Source organism: Vespa mandarinia, chromosome 9 (assembly GCF_050613455.1).
Source record: "Vespa mandarinia isolate Hongniang chromosome 9, ASM5061345v1, whole genome shotgun sequence".
NCBI lineage: Eukaryota > Metazoa > Arthropoda > Insecta > Hymenoptera > Vespidae > Vespa > Vespa mandarinia.
Window position 1 is genome coordinate 7,522,501 of NC_140818.1, and position 20,000 is coordinate 7,542,500.

General features: G+C 33.3%; 2 protein-coding genes across 7 annotated transcripts in view; one reads left to right on the top strand and one right to left on the bottom strand.

The window, feature by feature from the left end:
* The window catches only part of LOC118440108 (cell adhesion molecule Dscam2), a 130,637-nt gene extending 113,999 nt beyond the window's left edge, over positions 1-16,638 (bottom strand). For all 6 annotated transcript variants that reach the window (XM_085659240.1, XM_085659239.1, XM_085659238.1 and 3 more), the window contains exon 1: positions 16,155-16,638. In XM_085659240.1, the coding sequence (XP_085515366.1) occupies positions 16,155-16,269 (115 nt within the window). In that variant the 5' untranslated portion in view covers positions 16,270-16,638. The remainder of the gene's footprint in view (positions 1-16,154) is intronic.
* Positions 16,639-18,227: 1,589 nt separating this feature from the next.
* The window catches only part of LOC118440114 (uncharacterized), a 2,116-nt gene continuing 343 nt past the window's right edge, over positions 18,228-20,000 (top strand). Inside the window, exons 1-4 of the mRNA XM_035862667.2 lie at positions 18,228-18,582; positions 18,659-18,821; positions 18,923-19,126; positions 19,225-20,000. The exon at positions 19,225-20,000 is cut by the window's right edge and continues 343 nt beyond it. Coding sequence (XP_035718560.1) covers positions 18,399-18,582; positions 18,659-18,821; positions 18,923-19,126; positions 19,225-19,420 — 747 coding nt within the window. The 5' untranslated portion in view covers positions 18,228-18,398 and the 3' untranslated portion in view covers positions 19,421-20,000. The remainder of the gene's footprint in view (positions 18,583-18,658; positions 18,822-18,922; positions 19,127-19,224) is intronic.

A 20,000-nucleotide genomic window follows, 5' to 3' on the forward strand; every position in this document is an offset into this window, starting at 1 on the left:
CAGAAAAAAGAAAGAAAAATCCAGGCCCGTTAACTAAATGCTGCCACTGACAGCTGCCCACTTCTATCGGCTGTGAAAGAAGAAACGAAGATTTCTCCTTGAGTATTATACCGAGCATCGTCGAAAATGATGGCGAATCCGAGCGAATCCAACTAGCGTATCTTCGAGGCTACGTCAACGAACGAAGAGAATAGTCTTGAAAGAGAGAGGGAGAGAGAGAGAGAGAGAGAGAGAGAGAGGAGGGGAGGGAGGATGGGAGGAACAGAGAAATAGAGAAAGAGAGAGATTGAAGCTGGAAAAAAATAGTGTGAGAAAAAGAGATCCACAGAACGAGATCTCACCAGCTGTCTGTTCATCGCACGAACTCGATAACCCACGTAATTGCGAAGCGGGAAAGAGCGTCGATATATAAAAGAGAAAGAGAGAGAGAGAGAGAGAGAGAGAAAGAGAGAGAAAGAGAGAGAATCTCTTAACTATACGATCTTCGACCCAGGTCGACCTGCGAATTGATTTTTCTCGAAGCATCCAATGACCGCACTGAATCCCAGTTTAACACGCGTTATAACGTAACTAGAACCGATTCGTGTCTTGTTAAGTTTTTAATGTAATACTCTTGAGATAAGGATTTTTTTCTTCTTTCTTTCTTCTTTCTTTCTTCTTTCTTTCTTCTTTCTTTCTTCTTTTCCCCGGTCCCCTTTCCTATTTTTCGATAAAACGAATAAAAAGGAAATACATAACCGTAGAGAAGATATTTGAAACAGGTTTAAAATATTTCTCTCCGTTTGTTTCGTTTTTTTCAAATTATTTCGTTTGCTTTTGTTGATTCTCTTCTTTTTTCTTTTTTTTTTTTTTTTTTTATTATTATTTAAACTCCGATATGAGATCGATAACGAGAAGATATTATTAAAGTAGAACGCATTTCGCATAGACGCCATTGTTATCGATTGTTAAGCCAGAAGGAAGGTTAAAAAAAAAAAAGAAAATGGAAGAAGGAAAACAAGGGAAGGATAATAATTCATGTTACGGGGACCGTGATATTTGTTTTCTTTTTTTTTTTTTTATTCTTTACATTTTTCTTTTTCTTTCTTTCTTCCTTTCTTTTTTTTTTCTTTTTTTTTTTTTTTTTTTTTTTTTTTTAACGAAGGAAAGGCATCAGAACTACCGAAAAATTTTCGTCGACAACATTTCATTCGTCTTACGTATACCATCCGGCCACAACGGAATTAATTACGGTGGCCCGACTATTTACGAACGGTTTAAATCCCGTCCTTTCGAAACGTCAGAGATGCGAAAACGACCAGGGCACAATGCTTGCTAGCATCAAAAGCTCTGTCTTTTCAAGGCTTCAACGAAAGGAGGAAGAAAAATAGGAGAGAGTGAAAGAGAGATAAAAAGAACGAGAGAAAGAGGGAGGGAGAGAGAGAGAGAGAGAGAAAGAGGGATGAAGGAAGAGAAAAAAAGGAAAACAAAGAAAAAACATACCGCCTTGATACGGCGCATGCCTGAGGGGGTTAAAGTTTTCTATCTCTTTCTACCTATCTCTCTCTTTTTCTCTCTCTTTCTCTTTCACATGGGTGCCTTTTAGGCGAGTCTAAAAGAAAATAAGAGTTAATAAAACAACGGAAAAGCATGGCGTTTTGAATGAGACAAGATGAATGCTCGATCCTATATATACATACCTGTATATATATATATATATATATATATATATATATATATATATCAGAAAATTTTGTACTTACTCATCGTATCGTAATAGAGAGTTCGTTAGAAAAAAGTTATCCTCTCGGTTGAGCCAATGGATGTTAGTTAATCGAAAAACCATAATGCACGTTTCGTTATTTACGTAAACTTAATTTAAGTGTTTGTCTGTAAAAGATGAAAGAAAGTTCTTTAGCTAATTTTTCCTCCTATTCTATGTTGTTTTATGATCAAAACGAATAAGGCAAATAAAATAAAGAAGAAATAAAAAAGGAAGAAGAAGAAGAAGAAGAAGAAGAAAAATGAAACAATCACGAGATATATTTTATTTAAGGTGATCTAACGATGCAGCGACAGCACCAACAGTAGCTTTGATTCTCCTCGTCCTACGACATGTCCCTTTTCCCTTCTTCTCTGACCTACTTGTAGAGTCCTATTACGTGAACTTCCTTAATAGCTAATCGAATAACTCGTGAAGCGGTGAATTGAAATTTTCATGAGTTCGACCAAGACGTTAGATTACGTAAGTATGTAAAATTAAAAATAGGTATCAAACGATTTCTCTAATAATAATATTTACAAAATAAAAATGATGGATAATAAATTGATTATATGTCTGTCAATGATCAAATCCCAATATATATTCCTTCTATATACAATCTATTACATTTATATATAATTTATAGATATACATTTTCATTTGTAAAATATAAATTCTATCTCGAAATTTAATACCTAATGGCAAAAGAGATAGATGTTTGGATAAAGAGAGAGATATAGAGATAGAGAAAGAGAGAGAAAGAGAGAGAGAGAGAGAAAGAGAGAGAGAATTTTGGAATCCAACGTTATAACGGAACCATACAAACAAAGCTTCTACATCCGGATTAAGTTCAACGTTTGTCAGGGGCCATGCGTGCTCGGAATATACCAGTTGAGTTAACGTTCGCGGTGTATTACAAAGTTACAGAACACGCTTTCGACTAAAAAATAGATAAAAAGAAATAAAAAAGAAAAGAAAAAGAAAGAAGAAAAGAGAGAGAGAGAGAGAGAGAGAAAGGGAGAAACAGACCAAGCTCTGGACCGACGACTATGAAACTATTCTCAAAAGTGGTATGAATGGCATTGTGTGGTCAACGACGTAGAGACGTGCATCCTTTTGTCGAGGTCGGGAGCTCTCTAAACAGCGTACTATCACAGACAACGTTATTATTTTTCTACGTTACAAAATGAACGTGAAATTTGGTTCACAAAGAAAGAAAGAAAGAGAGAGAGAGAGAGAGAGAGAGAAGGACAATAAGAGTAGATATCCTCGAAAATCAAAGTGAGATGCCTAAAAAAAAAAAAAGAAAAAAAAAAAAAAAAAAAGAAAAAGAAACAAATGTAACTTTTCTCTCTATTTTTTTCGATTCTCGACAAGAATGAAAACGAAATAATGGCTATTGTCAATAAAAACAAAGAAAAGAAAAATAAAAACACAGAAGAGAGAGAGAGAGGAGAGAGAGAAAAAAGGAAAATAAAAAACACAATTTTGTTGTGATACAGTAACATCTCTGAAAGCGAACGCCACGAAATAATAGAAACGATAGGGAGAAATCGGTCGCGATTGAGCGATCGTTTAACGCACAGGTGAATTTATTTTCGGACTAGGTTGCAACCATCACAATCTCTGTATATCCGTATACTACGTACGTGTGTATGTGTGTGTGCATGTGTGTGTGTAAGCGTCTTTGTGTACGTAGCTCGATGACAATACAATAGACAACAGAATCGTAGTGGGTTGCCGGTCGGCAGCCAGTACAACCACGGAGTGCTCATAATTGCTTCCCGATTAGATACCGTCGTTCAGCCACGACCGATTTTCAATTTCACTCTACTATCGTCTCAACACTACCAATATACAGTGATAAATATATATATATATATCTGATCTGTATATACACCTGTATGGGGGTGTATGTGAGTGTGTATATCGACAGATATATCGCGGGAAAATCAACAGGCGGCCGTGTGCGCTACTCTTTGTACACTTTTCCGATTAATGGTGGGAGAAATGGAAGGGTTCAGAGAGTTACTCTTTCTCTCTTTCTTTCTCTCTCTCTCTCTCTCTCTCTCTCTCGTATTCTCGTTCTCTTTTTCTGTTTTTCGTCTCTCTTTCTTTCACTTTCTCTCTCTCTCTCTCTCTCTCTCTCTCTCTCTGTCTATCTCTTACTCTTTACCATATCGACGTTCGATGTCATTCCGTTTAATATCCATAAAACTTCTGTTTCATTGTAAGTTTAACGAACCAGGATGCACTCGTTAACCGGTGCAACTCTCATGCAAGATTCACTTCACGTTTGAGAAATCTCGTCAATTGAAAACGAAGATGAAAACGTGATATATGTTTATATTTATTCGATTGATTATATATTTATATATAAATATATTTAAGTGAAAAGATTTCGTATAGCGAATGAAATGAATTTCCTCATTTAAATGAAGAAATGTTATTTCAAATTAACGCAAGAAGGAAATATAACGTATTCGATGAATATAGATAGTTGATAGATAAAGAGATGACATTCCTACAATTCAACAAGTTTCTCTAAGCGCGCTATTATGAAACCACGATCGGCTCATCAACCTTTTGGAATTTCAAACTGACTAACTAACTAACTGACCCATAGTAAAATAGAGTAAAATCGATAGATCGAACCGAACACGCCGGGTCAAACTGAAGCACTTTATATCTCTCATAGGTAACTCGACATGGAAGAGGACCCGTAGAGAAATGTTCGAAGCACGAATCAGGCTAACGGATCTCATTATTAACCTAGTAAATCTATCAAAGAGATAATTACTTTCTGAAATATGAGACTGCAAATATATCTTCTAACTATTTTATTTAAATAAAATTATTTTTAAAACAATAGTTAAATATTGCCGATTCTATGAGCACGCAGAATATAGATATTCTTAATGACAAATTTAATATTAACTTTTTTAAGATGATAAGATTATATACATATGTCAAAATTATAAAATTACAATATAAATACATATAGTATGTATATGTAAAATTATATAACTATATGTTATAGGAAGAACATATAAATATATAAAACGTACAGATATAAAGAACAAATAAATAAACAGAATATACAATGACATATGGATATATAGAACATATCTATATATCTGTAATATCACATATCGAGGAAATGTTTGATAATCTGTTTAGTAAATGATATCCTAATTTTAACCCATCTAAAATCAATGAAATATTTATCAAAATGTACCTAATTATCTGAATAAAATAGAAAGAAAGAGTGAGAGAGAGAGAGAGAGAGAGAGAGAATAATATTCTTTTAAATTTATATTCGTATCCCTATTCGAAACACAACACCTTGAGATATATAATTTTAAAAAGGATGATAAATGTATTATTATCTTTCCTTTTTCTTCTCTTTTACTTTACAAGATTACATTCGAGGACAGCATGTTTAAGGTTTTATGGGGGTATCACGTCGGGTGGCCATTAAACTCGAATTTAAAGAACTAACACGGTACTTAGGAACCACATTCGAAAAGACGTTTTCACCGTGACCAAACGAGACTAGGAATATAAGCAAAGACCCGGAATAAAGGAGGAGGAGGAGGAGGAAGAGGAGGAGAAGGAGGAAGAGAAGGAAGAGGAGCAGAAAGAGAAAGAGAGCTTGAGCTCCATTTTACGTCGTTCCTACGTGATAGTGGCTACCGCAGAATAGGAGGGTAAGCTAAAAAGAGAGAAAGAGAGAGAGAGAGAGAGAGAGAGAGAGAGAGAGAGGAAGAGAAAGAGAATGGTTATAGTGAAGCAGCCGACCAGCAGAACTAAATGCGTACAGGTCAGCCGGACGATACTCATTATCCACCATGAGTTATCGCGTGCTTTACTTTCTCTTAAACGAGACTTTATTCTCGCCATTTGCGGGCCAGCATACGTTCAGCTCTTGGAAATGTAAATGCTCGTGATAATACACTCCTGTATAAACGTTAGAAAATTGCATCATGAAAAATGTGTATGTGTATACATGAATCAGAGATCACGTTGAAGCTTCATTGTTTTCCTTTTTGTGGAAATACGAACATTTTACTTACACACATACATATATACATATACATACATACATACATATATACATATATATATATATTTTTTTTTTAAACTAAAAAAATTATTTTCTTGATAATACTTTTTAATATCTGATCAATTCAATATTAATTAAATATAGAAAATATTACTAATCTATGTATATATAAATATTGTATATATACGAATAATTGATACGTATTCATATATTCATTATCTACGTCTATCAGATACACGATATCAATGCAATATTGGCAATGCCAGAACGTTGTAATAACATTGATTAAATATATGATATGTACTTAGTAAAAGTTCATATAGGATAGTAAATAGTTCGTAGAAACATTTTAGGGGAATATTTGAGAGGACTTGCCAAAATGAAATTTATACTTTACTAAAATACACGAGAATATGTAGGTAAACAGCATGTAATTAGCCACGTTGCGGATTACTAACCCTATACGCTCCTCGATATTTATATATATATAATATGTATATATATATATATATATATATATATATATATTTATATATATATATATACACATATATACAGGTGTACCTGTTCCGACAAATCAAATGTTCTCCATTAATAGATACACCAACGTATAACAAATCCACCGGGGAATCCAAGGGATTTTTATTAAATTTAATTATCGCAACAAATTAAGTTTATTAGCAATGCATATCATTTGTAATTAGCTTTATCATCGTTTCGTACGATATTTCATCGCCGTCGAATTGCCATAGATTTCGATTGATTCGATTTAGTTGATTTATATGAAAGCCCGAACGTTCGAATATAGTATAACGTAAAATTAAAAAAAAAAAATAAATAAAAAAGAAATAAATAAATAAAATCGTTTCTTCCTCTCTCTCTCTCTCTCTCTTTCTCCCTCTCTCATAAAAACATTCGATATTTTCCTACGTATATGTTCGTACTCGTACCGTGCGAGACAATTAGTTTGACGAAGATGGAGTGGCCTCTCGGGCTATCTTCCACCATCGTTACGGGCGACTCGTGCCGTCCGTTTTATTTAGAATTCCTCCAAGAGAAGAGAACAAGTTCCATCGACTTGTGATGAAACCAGAAAGAGAGATAGAAACAGAGAGAGAGAAAAAAAAAGGGATGTTTTTACCTCTTGGTTTATCTTTTGTTAGACACGAGGCACAGTCCGGTGAAATCGGTGGACATATATGTACACACATACATACATACATACATACATACATACATACATACATACACACATACATACATACGTGGAAACGGCATCTCGAAAGGCGTGTCCTGGCTATCCATCCGAGAGGAACGATAGATCGTCCTATGTGGGCGATGCTACGCTGCATTCCATGTCGTAGATCCATTGTGGTCCGAAGGATTACCGGCGATTAAATGGATTGCCAACGGCCATCGTTCCATAGCGGTACCATTATCAACTACAAACTTCAGTTAATTACACACTGTTTCACATAATCGTTTCTCCTTGTAACGAGATGACTTTTCTACTTGGCAATCCGTCTTTATCTCTTTTCATCTCTCTCACTCTATCACTCCTCGCTCTAGTTTCTTCTCTTTTAATTATTCTTTCCCATACCCATCCTTGTTCATCCTCACATCTTTCAAAGAAAACTTATAATTTCCTTCGTACACTCAAAGGAAACAAAACTGCTCGAAGGTGCGTTACTACTACCAGAAGTTTAATCGATAAACAACGTGCACCTGTGCGCCACTCAACTTTGCGGCATAATATTTGTCCGGTGAAGCATCGTCCTCGGGCCATAGTCAGAATGGTTCAACGTATGTATGTTGTGTATATATATATATATATATATCCATCGATCCAAGAGCCCCTGACGATAAGCCGTATTTTATTCCCTATAATTCTCTCAACGGGTAATCTGAATTTCGCAAGACTAAATCTATTAACGTTATGAATTATATAGAGTGAGAATTAATGTAAGTAAGGATTAATATTATCTTTCGAAATATTCAATTGAATTGTTCTAATTAATAAAATTAATACTATAACGAGCAATAGTCTAAATATACATTGCGTCTTGTAGGAAGGAAAAAGGAAAACGAAAAAAAAAAAGAAAAGAAAAAAGAAAAAAGAAAGAAAGATAATAATAACACCAAATGTTCGATTTCACTTATCAGATTTATCTTGTAATTACAAATTATTTATTATAAATCGGTCAATCGAACGATTGATAGTATTATTATCGTGTCCTCTTTTTTTTTCTTTTTTTTTTTTTTTTCTTTATAAAACTAACGACATACGTTTAAACTTTTGATCGTCGTCATATATTACGTGAAAAGTTTAATAATTGATAAATTATTTTGATAATGATAAAAATTATGCATAAATATTACAAAAGCTTTTTCTTTCACATCGTCGCACAAATCGAATGGAGAATGATCGAAGAAGAATACAATAGAACATTGGATCCTCCCTTATTCCTTTCGTATGCTCTACATTTCTTCAATGTTGGTCTTTTCTTCGTGTCCGATAATTACGCCTGGAATAAGAACGTCGCACGATGTTCCCTCTTTTCTTTTGGCTCTAACTCGACGGAAAACTTTCAATCCCTATCACCAAAGCACCCTCGTCTATTTTTCACAAGGCAACGTGCCTACGTTCCTTCTCTCTTTCCTTGATGCTTTGCTAAACGCACATCGTAGAGAATAGAGAAAAAAGAGATGGAGGAAAAGAAAAGAAATAGAAAAAGATAAAGAAAGGGAGAAAGGAAGAAGGGCAGAAAAGGAAAGAAAAGAAAAAAAAGAAAGAAAAGGGAAGGAAAAAGATAGACATATATACATATACCATGGCTAAAGTGAGAGAAAGGGAAAAAATATAAAAGCAAAAAGAAAAAAAAAAAAAAAAAAAAGAAAAAGAGCGAGAGACAGACATCGTTAGAAAAAAGAAAGACAGAGAGAGAGAGAGAGAGAGAGAGAGAGAGAGAGAGAGAGAGAGAGAGAGAGAGAGACAGTTCTCTCGGTCTCTTTCGTTCGATGTGTATCAACTTCCAATCCTCGAGCGCAACGATGAATGGCCGTGGAGAATCAGCTACGGATAGTCTTGACGATAGGTGAATGGGTTGGCTGGTTGGCTCGAGCTCCTCGCTACGAGCTAGAGAAGCACCAATGCTCATTATTAGCCCTGAGTTTGCTCCGTTTTCCTCATCTCTCTCTCTCTCTCTCTCTCTCTATATATATATATATATATATATATATATATCCCTCTCACTCCCTCATTCTCTCACCACATTCACCCTACCTGGTACCACCGCACGCGCCCAATGGCTGCTGAGTAAACACTTTGATTTATGTGCCACGGTACCCCCGATAAGGATAAACTGACCCCCTGTGAAAGGGGTGGTTGCATTGCTGCGCTCAGCGCATACAGCTGCAAATCTCCTCACCCTTTCTCTCTCTCTCTCTCACTCACTCCTGCCGCATCTTCTCATTTCGAATTCCCTCTCTCTCTCTCTCTCTCTCTCTCTATCTATCTATCTATCTATCTTTCACTGTCCCTCTCTCTCTTCCTCTCTCCTCTACTTCACATACAAGCATCTCTATAAATGATACACGTACACTGCTACCTAAAGCCAATATACACACGTTTGTTATCCTTTGCTATAGCATCCACCCTTCCTCCCTCTCCCTCTCCCTCTCCCTCTCTCTCTCTCTCTCTCTCTCTCTCTCTCTCTCTCTATCTATCTTTTTGGTATGCCATAGTACGAATACGTGATTATTGCACGGTCTCGTTGCACTGGCATGTGTACGAGCGTATTCGAGAAACGGATATTCGAAACAGATCAACGCCTGTTCTTATAATCAACCGCGAAAACATGAAAATCTATAAACGACCACTCGTTATATCTCATTAACCACTTCTTCATATCGATCTATCGACGCAATATTATCACGTTTTATCTCTTATTTTTTCTTAAGCGTATTAAAACGCTCCAAAAATTTGTACCGTCGTATTCTCGTCCTCTTCTAATTTGAACTTCTGTTCTTTCTTTTCTTTCTTTTTTTCTTTTTTATTTGTATCTTTATTTATTTATTTATTTATTTATTTATTTATTATTTTTTTTCTCTTTTTAATATATAAACGAGGTATATCAAAGGAGACAAGAAAAAGAAAAAGAGCGATCATTAAAACGAAATTAATTTAACTTAACACAAATTGAAATGTCCCTCGTTATCGTTAATAATTCGCCACACCATAATCCTTAATCTTTCTAATGGTAGAAAGAGAAAGAGTCGAGTATGCAATTTCTTAACCCGTCTTCTTTTCTATCTAAGGCCAAACGATTTAAGTTTATCCGTACATGAGTAATTACTTCTGTGTAGTCGCGTTATTAAACCAACACATACCTGGTACATACCATTTATGAAACTAAAGGATTCTTGGAAATTCTCTCTCTTTCTCTTCCTATATATATATATATATATATATATATATATATATATATATATATATATATATAGGAAGTATATGTACAGTTGTTATGAGAAAGAAAGAGAAAGACGAAGAGAAAGAGTAAAATCCTGTAAGCAACATGCAACGTCGTTGTTCTTGTCAGCTAGATGACTTATGTGAAATCAGCAAGTTGTAGAAACGAGTTGTCGCCTTTATACATCGATGCTCCAGTTTTGATACTCTATCTCTCTCTCTCTCTCTCGTTCTCGTTCTCGTTCTCGTTCTCGTTCTCTTTTACCTTAGACGCATATGTAACTATCACTACCAACAAGCAAGATTTCGCATAAGCGTGTCACGTTCTCTCTACCGAATGTCGTTCTGGTAAGCGGAAGAAAATTGTTGACGCATAAAATTACCCGACCTATTCATGAGCCCTACGCGTAAATGCTCGACATACTTCTGTCCCTCTCTTTCTCTCTCTCTCTCTCTCTCTCTCTCTCTCTCTCTCTCTTTCTCTCTCATACTTTTATCGTGTATATAACTTCGAAAAGACCGAATATAAGAAAGCGAACGTGCCTAGAAAAATCTTTTGCATCAACGAATACAAAATTTTGTTGAAAACTAAAAAGAATATGATAGTCCTTTAAAAAAAAAAAAAAAAATAAATAAATAAATAAATAAAAGAAAGTTGATTTATTGGCACAAAGAAAATATCCTAGATACTTTAATAACGTATACTAGTTTATTTAATAATAAATTTCTTTTTTTACTACGAACCATCAATGTCCATATCTATTAGAATATTTTTACAAATTTTCTAAAAACGTATTGATATATATATATATATATATATGATTGATTGTTCCGTTGAAAACTCATCTTGTCAACTATTTTCAATAAACATAACACTGCTAAACATTTTTCCATGGTACTCTCAATCGATCCATCAATTAGTCCTATATAAAACATATAGCGATATGAAAAAGTATGAACAAGCTGGAGAGCTTAACTCACTTAGGAAAGTCACAGTGATGGAAGACCGTTACAGTCAGACATCTCGAAATACATACATAAATACATACGAAGTTTCGTACGATCTATCGACCCGAACGAAATGGTCAGTCCGTTGGTTGTAAATCCAAATGCTTGACATGATTTACGTACATGGAAAGAACTCTTCCTTCCTGCATTTATTATTGTTCATTGTCGTCGAAGAAGTAAAAGCTCAAAGATTTGAAGAAACATTCGCTATGGGGAAAAAAAAAGAAAGAGAAAGAAGAAAGAAGAAAAAATAAAGAAGAAAAAAAGAGAAATAGAGAGATAAAAATATTCCCTAACAAGACTCGTATTGTATTCGCCTACAACGTGGCGTCTTTCGAGTATATAATATACATATATATGTATATATATATATACATACAAATATATACATAAATACATATGTATATACATATGTAAATTATTTTTTCCTTTTCCCAAAAGTTTCTCCCGAGCCTCCTGTCCTGTCTTCTTAGAAAAGAAGAGAAAGAAGAAACAAAAAAAAAATAAAAAAAAAAAAAACAAAAAAAAGAAAAAGACAAAAAGAAAGACCAAAAAAAACAAAAAAGGAAAGAAAAAAATATTCACTCGAATCTAGGAAAGAAATAACCCTAAACCAACTCACTCATATCTTTTTTCCCTTCCCCACTTTTATACTACGGAAGGAAACATTTACAAAGTTTTCTCTACGGTCCGAAAAGGGAGTAGATTTTCCCCGAGAAAAATGAAAAACGATTTATTATTATGCTGTGAAAGTTAACATAACCAACGGTACTTCCACGTTACCCAGAATTCGAAAGCTTTGTACCACGAAACATGCAGCTAATATCGTAATTAAAAGGGAAATGCATAAAGGACGTATATACGTATATACCTACATAGAAAGATATATACGCGTTATACGAGAGAAAAGAAAGAGGGAAAGAGAGAGAGAGCGAGAGAGAGAAAGAGAGCGAGAGAGAGAGAGAGAGAGAGAGAGAGAAAAGAAAAAAGAACAGACAAATTTTTTTACTATGCGTTCACTGTGTTTCAACTAATAAATTTCATTTTTACCCAATGTTATTCGTTTTACGAGCGTGCAATAGCGTAATTTCCGTTAGCACAGAACATAACGTAGGTAATGGAATGAAGATATGCGGAACAGAAATGCGCGTGGAATGTTGTAGTTGTATGTACAAAGGAAAGGACTGTGCATGCCGTGCAAGCTCCGTTTCAATCATCTGATCAAAATCATTGCTATCTACTGCCCGTTACAACATACCACCTACAAACTTGCCACTATCTCTGACCGACATTAGCTGAACGTCATGAAGGAAGATTTACGTTGATCATCCGTCGTATTAACCTTAATTAACGACCGACTTTACACCTCACTTGAGAATTTCACTTTTACGAGTTCAATTGAATTTATCAATCAATTCAAATCAATTTTATCTCTCTCTCTCTCTCTCTCTCTTTCTTTCTTTCTTTCTCTTTCTCCTTCTTTCTTTCTCTCGAACTTTAAATAATAAATAAATAAAATTTATGAGATATATATAAATATAAATAAGATATTATATATATATATATATATATATATATATATATATATATGAGATAGACTAAAAATGAATTTATCTTTTATACGATCTAAAGGCGACAATTTCATCAAATAAATCGATCGGTCGATCGATCGATCGATCGATCGTAACTACTACGATGTAATCGTTAATTCTCGTGGGAATTATTAATGCGCGGCTTATGTCAAAGCGGCTGATCGATTAACACAGGCTCTTCCCAAGTGCTGCTGCAGTTCAGAGATATATATATACATATATATATATATATATATATATATATATATATATATATATGAAGCATATATATGTATGATATACATACATACATTACAGGCACACGCTCCTTTGGTACTCTCTTTGATCGAACTAACTTTTCGCTTTTATCGCATTAACGTTGATCGTAAATCGCATAAAACTCGCCGAAAAAAAAAAAAGAAAAAGAGTAAGCCAATGGTAAAATGGCAACTCTAAAAATTCTTATCAAAGAGTAAATATGTATAATTAATGACGGTAAGGGATCTATCAAAGCGTAAAAGAAAACGAAAAATCACTGCTGGATGAAAAACGTGAAGAAAATTAAAAAATGGCCAAAACGATTTGAAGAGATTTTAATCGCCCACGAAATATATATATAATATAATATAAAGTGCATTTTCAAAACGAAACCTCATCGCGGGTTTTTTCTTTCTCTTTTTTTTCTCTCTTTTTCGATGTAACACGTCAATTCTGTAACCTAAATTTAAAGAAGAAGAAATAGAGTTCATCTAATTTATCTAATATATATAATTATATTCTTATATATAAATAAAATACGAGTTGTTATTTTACGATAGTTAGATATATGAAATGAAATAAATAAATAAGAAAAGAAGAGAAACATTAAATGCAATTATAATAGAACGAATAGAAATTCAACGAGATTCTAAATGTAATAACAAGAATAAAATAGAGATGAAGAAGAAAACATCGTGTTCTTCTCGCGTAATAAATCGACGTATTAACTTACTCTCATAATCAAGTTAGTCCTCTTTTAAAAAAGCAACCCTTTTAAAATCCCCCAAAGTCCCCCTGAATCCCTTTTTCAAGCCTTTTTTAACCTATTTAGAATGACCTCCTTCGTAACATTGAAAAATTAAATCTGGCAATTAACTTTACATCAAGATTCTCAAATCTAGGTATAGACTAGGTATAGTACATAACTACACATAGCTTGTACGGACTAATTTCGCAATACATAGGCCGCATAATACGTACGAGTAATATCCTCAGGGCAGAGGGAATTCACGTACAGTAAACTTCGAGATGCCATATAGCCGAAGGAAGTGAATTTTGTTTCAACAATCTCTCTGCACCATAGATATCCTGGATTATCGTGTATATCGTCTCCTTGTTGTTTAGAGAAACAACCCTCGATATTATCTCTTAACGCCTACTCGAATACTCGATTATTACTCTATTACACGATGTTCCTACTTCGTTTACTTTAACTACGTTTACGATAACGATCGTGTTCCTATATATGAACTTTAATCATTTACAAAATTATCGATATAAATTATATTACGTATGTAAATAATTTTTATTAAATAAATATCGTATAACATGGATCAAACATGGATCGTGAGAGACGTGATCAACGATGAATAGAAAAAAAAAGAAAAAAAAAAAAAAACCAAAAAGAAAATGAAGCACGAAAAAAAAGAAAACAAAAAAAAATTGAATTTCATAGATACATATATACATACATATGTAACGTCACAGTGATTGAACAATCGGCTTAGGGGTTAGCGTCGGCTTGCGTTTTCACACCCTTTACAACAGATTCACTCTGCCACATACGTCGGCTTATTGTCAGATACTCCAACGTTCTAGCTGTATCATCCTTAATCTTCCCATATTTCTCGTAAATTTCCTATCTGGGACGCTCTTAATACTTCTAAAGCGTATACGATAAACTACCAACAGTCAATGACATAGCGTTATGTGAATCTACGTGTATATGTATATGTCAAACAAGGTCATAAAAATGTTAATACGTAGCCGACGTGTTTATCTTCGTACTAATCACCAGTAATTTATTTTACTGAGAAATTACTATTATACATTTTACGTATTTCCCTTTTTTTCTCTTTTTCTTTTCTTTCTTTCTTCTTCCTTTTTTTTTCCTTGTTTCTTTTTATCTTTTTATCTTTTTTTCTTTTTATTATTTAACATATTAACACAATGCGTTTATATAAATTTTATCAATTCTCTCTCTCTCTCTCTCTCTCTCTCCCTCTCTCTTTCTCTCTCTTCTCCAATGATATCTCGCATCGACCGTTTTTCATGTTAAATTTACGACGTAGCGACGATTGTTATTATCCCCCAAAACGTATCGTTATACTGTATTTACCATAACAATAAATTTTACAATAAATTATGTAAAGTTGGAGAAAAAAAAAAAATTAAAAATTAACGGAACGTCATTAACATTATCGATATCGTTTGTATGTAATTATAATAATGTAATATTAATAACGATAAGCGCGTCGAAGTATGTGATATATGTTAAAAAGAAATGAAAAGAAGAAGCAAAAAAAAAAAATAAAAAAAGAACTTTTTAAAACGAAAACGCTATCCACCATCATCATCATTCTAGGGTATGAATTCCTACAGCGGCAACGATTGCACACCAGTTGCAGAAATACTTCCATCATTCACCGCAATCGTGCGCTCTCACCAAACAAGCTAGTTTAACGTACCGCAAAAACAGCCGGTTTTTCCGAGTCATCCAGCCAATTCAACCCATGCGGATTCTATCTTTCAACGTACCAATGAAATTACAAATATACTTTCTCCGTTACAAATCCATAAATCCGTCGGGAGAGTTTTGCACGCCCTTTGATTTCTGCACCTCTGCATTTATCAAATATTCGCTGCACGATATGTCGTTAAAGAGATATTTAACAAAAAAAAAAAAAAAAAAAAAAAAAAGAAAAAAAAGAAAAAAGAGAGAAAAAAAGAGAAAAGCAAAAAGAAAAGAAAGAAAATTACGAAAGGAGAAAAAAACTTTTTAACGTTAAATTAATCCCACGAAATCCTTATCGTATGAAAAAGCTCAAATTATTAAACGTTTAATAATTTTACGAAAGAAGAAAAAACTTTTTAACGTTAAATTAATCTCACTAAATCCTTATCGTATAAAAAAGCTCAAATTATTAAACGTTTAATAATTTTCTAAATATCTCCTCTATTTATATGTGTACACATATATATTTATATATATATATATATATATATATATATATATATATATATACATAAAAAAAAACTCACCAGTTACGAGAAGAAGGATAAAAAGCAGTCGTGTGGAGAACACGAGGTTTCGCCGCTCCACGTGGCTCGGTGTTACTTTCCATGCCCGTCGAAGGATACCTCGAACGAACTTCATTTTTGACGTTAATCGAAATTTTTCTCCGAAGAACGAACCTCCCGGAAAAAATATTTTACTTTATAATGATAATAAAGATAAAGAAAGAAAGAAAGAAAGAAAGAAAGAAAGAAAGAATGAATGAAAGAAAGAAAGAGAGAAAGAAAGATGGAGAGGGTAGAGACCTAAGGCGGAGGACTTATCGCCCTCCGCCCTCTCCTCGAAGGAGGAGAAGGTCGAATTAACTGTCCTCGCAGAACTTTTTATGTTTATTAATCTCCCTTTTTTTATTTATAATATGTAGAATGTAATAATGATCTATGTGCACACACGAAACCTCCTGTCCATAACCAAACCGATCAGTACTCGTCGCACCGAGCGTCAGCGAGAGACTGACCGGCTGCTCGCGCTCGAGTCGAATCAAGTTTCGCGGTGAATCGTTCCTCGGGTGTATACGGTTATCTTCGTTGACGGTCGGTTCCTTCGTTTTGCTCACGATACCGACCTTTTAACAACTGTGTACGTACGTATGTAACTTAGTATACGTATGTATCCGTATACGAACGTATACCTTACCTATTTCCATTTGTATTTGTTTATACATATGTATATATAATGTGCATGTGGATTTTCACGTCATGAGCGGCTGGCGGGAGAGGAGAAAGGAGGCAATACGAGTTTCTAGAAGCTTACGAGAACCTCAGACCACAATCTCAAACCTACTCCTCCTTCTCCTCTTTTCCTTTTCTCCTTCTATCCCTTCCCATCATTTTACCAATCCTCATCCCTTCGAGACCATCTTACACAATCCCCCTTCGCTCTCTAACCCTCACCTTAAGAGTACATCTATATACCTATGGCAGCCACCATCCTGTTACGTTCACCAGCTTCGTCCACCCTTCCTATCTCTCGTCTCTCTCTTCCCCCTTCTTGTTCCTCCCTCCATCTCTCCATCCCTCCATCCCTACATCCCTCCTTCATACCCCTTTCTCTTTATCTCTAGCGAATACCATCAACCACCAACCAAACTTGGCCTGCAACCTCAAAGACCGAGAGAGCTCGGTGTAACTTTACGCTCACACCGCCGATGCCACCGCTAACGCAAATTAAATAGTTCACCGCACACGCGGCCGATTAACTTTTTATCCGCCATTACCTATCCCTTGGCCTTTTCCATTTACTCGCAATTGTTTGCACAACGTTTTATTATCTTCTCGTATTTTAAAACTTTACAAATCAAATGTCGTAATAATTTATTATAACTTATCTTTCATAATGGAAAATTAATTTGCATAATTTCTAATAAATCAAATGACAGATACGAATAATAATGATTACCTGTATAATATTCGTGTCTATTAATAAATTCATTCTTGGAAATAATAAAATTTCATCGTACCATGATTGATTAGAAGATAAAATTTCTTTTCTGATGATCATAAAAGTATTTCTAAAAAAATTACAATTTGATTAATAATATTTATCGCCCCTTAATGATGACCCTTGATTATGATTGATGATCGTGAATAATCTATTAACTTACCTACACAATAAGTAAATCGATCGTTTAATATCGAAACAGTATTTGACATAACATTTTCCTTGATGATAATAATATTTTCATTGTTTCAATTTTCTGCCTATGCAAACGTCGAATATGATTTATTCTCTTTTAGTATCACTTCACGAACACGTACTTTACTTATCACATATATATTTTCTATTTTCTTTGTACGTAAAGTTTTTTATCTATTAATTAAAATGAAAAAAAAACAAAAAGAAATATATATATATGTAATGCATATTGTAAATAATGCATTTACAATGAAAGAATTAAAGTTAGAATATAAAATCAGAGAATTAAAATTAAAATTATAGAATTGTAGCAGATTGTATTAATTTACTAGAGACTTTTATGAAATCACTGGTTAGTACCAGACGAGAGGGCGCTTAAAGCGGCGCTACAAGGGAGCCCTCTAGGCGGGAACTACAAATATAGAAAAGATGCGTGATTGTTTTTCTCTGTTCCAACTTGTCATTCAGTGTACATATGATTTCTAGAGGAAGTATAATAAAGTTTGTTGTTATTGTATCATATATGAAATTTACTTAAATCTACGATATAAAATACTTCAAGTTATGTAAAAAAAATGGTTGACTTTAAGAATCTAGAACGGGCGTTAAAGCAATTGAGAGAAAATGTTGCAGAATTTTCAATCGGTGCAGTTTGCAAAGATGATTACAGACCTACAGATGAGAAGATTGAAATTTTAAGAAAATCAATTCATCGCTTAACCTCTAGGACGATAATGCTTAAAGCTAAAAAAGATAACAGTATTGTTATAATTTTATTATCAAGATATTTGCTTTCATCGTATTCCCATAAATAATAACAATTTCATATTTTTAGCATTAACTGAGGAAGTGCCTACAAACGATATGGAAGATACTTTTCAAAGGCTACAAGAAGATACAGCTAAAGCAATTATAAATAATATTGCAATTGAACAATGTTTACATAGTAGTACTATACTGGATGTTATGTCTGACAAACATCAAACTGACGTTCAGGAGTATGACCAAATATCTTGTAAAAAAAAAAGAAAATATATTATTATTATTTATTTGCAAATAATAATATAAAATATTATTTAAAAATTAATTATCTATATAGGAAAATGTACGCGGCTATGAAGAAGTTATTTATGTTAAATGATGCCATTTTATCGACTCAGCAATCTGTTCAAAATGCATTTAAAAAACAATTGGATTTAAAGATACAATGTCAGAAAGCAATATTTGACCATCATAGCTTTTTAAAGGAGAAGGAAGAGCAAAGAAAGCAAAAGTTACAGAAAACAAATCCTACCGTAGTAAAGTAAGCCATTAAGTCAATACAATTTTCACTTGATTAAAATTATAAAGAGTATGTCCAATAATTGCACTGTTTACCATTTTATATTATTGTTTTTACAGAAATAAAGAAAAAATGATGAGAAATATAAACAAGATAAATGTAATGAAAAAACTTATCACTAATTTCATAGCAACTTCAGGAGAACTCTTGATGAAAGAACCTTTCTTATTAGAAATGTTAGAAAAACATGCAGAATTAATTAACGAAGAAACAACAAGAAAAATAACAGAGAATGCTAACAAGGACAAAGTGTAAAAGTGTAGAAAATGTTTCCTTTTTCTTTCTGTATTTTTCTTTTTCTTTTTTTTTTTTGTTTTTTTTATACTTTTATACGACAATGATGTAATCATAATAATAAATATTAATATTTTTAATAAGTTCTTGCATTTCATATGAAAATGTTCAATAAAATTTATGCGAATCGATGGACAAAGAATTGCAATGAAGATATTAAAAAACTCGACCGGTGATTTGATCTATTTATATTAGTATTACAAATATCTCGCTTTTCTTTTGATTATGAAAAAGAAAAAGAAACATTAAAGATACTTATCTGATTGTTAACTATCAAATAGAGAGTATTTTGATAAAAAAATGATATTTCTCGCAATATTCTTATTCGTATATACATACATTCAACAAAATAGATTGGCAAATACATATGTTGCATTATAATAATAATAATAATAATAATAATAATCTTTTCTACATACTGTTTTGTTTCATTTTTTCATATCAATCACAAACTTAAAGTGCAGGGCAATAAATTGAAAGAATTTTAACTTTTCATAAAGTGGATAGATAAAAGATAAGAGAGAAAAAATAGATGCATAGA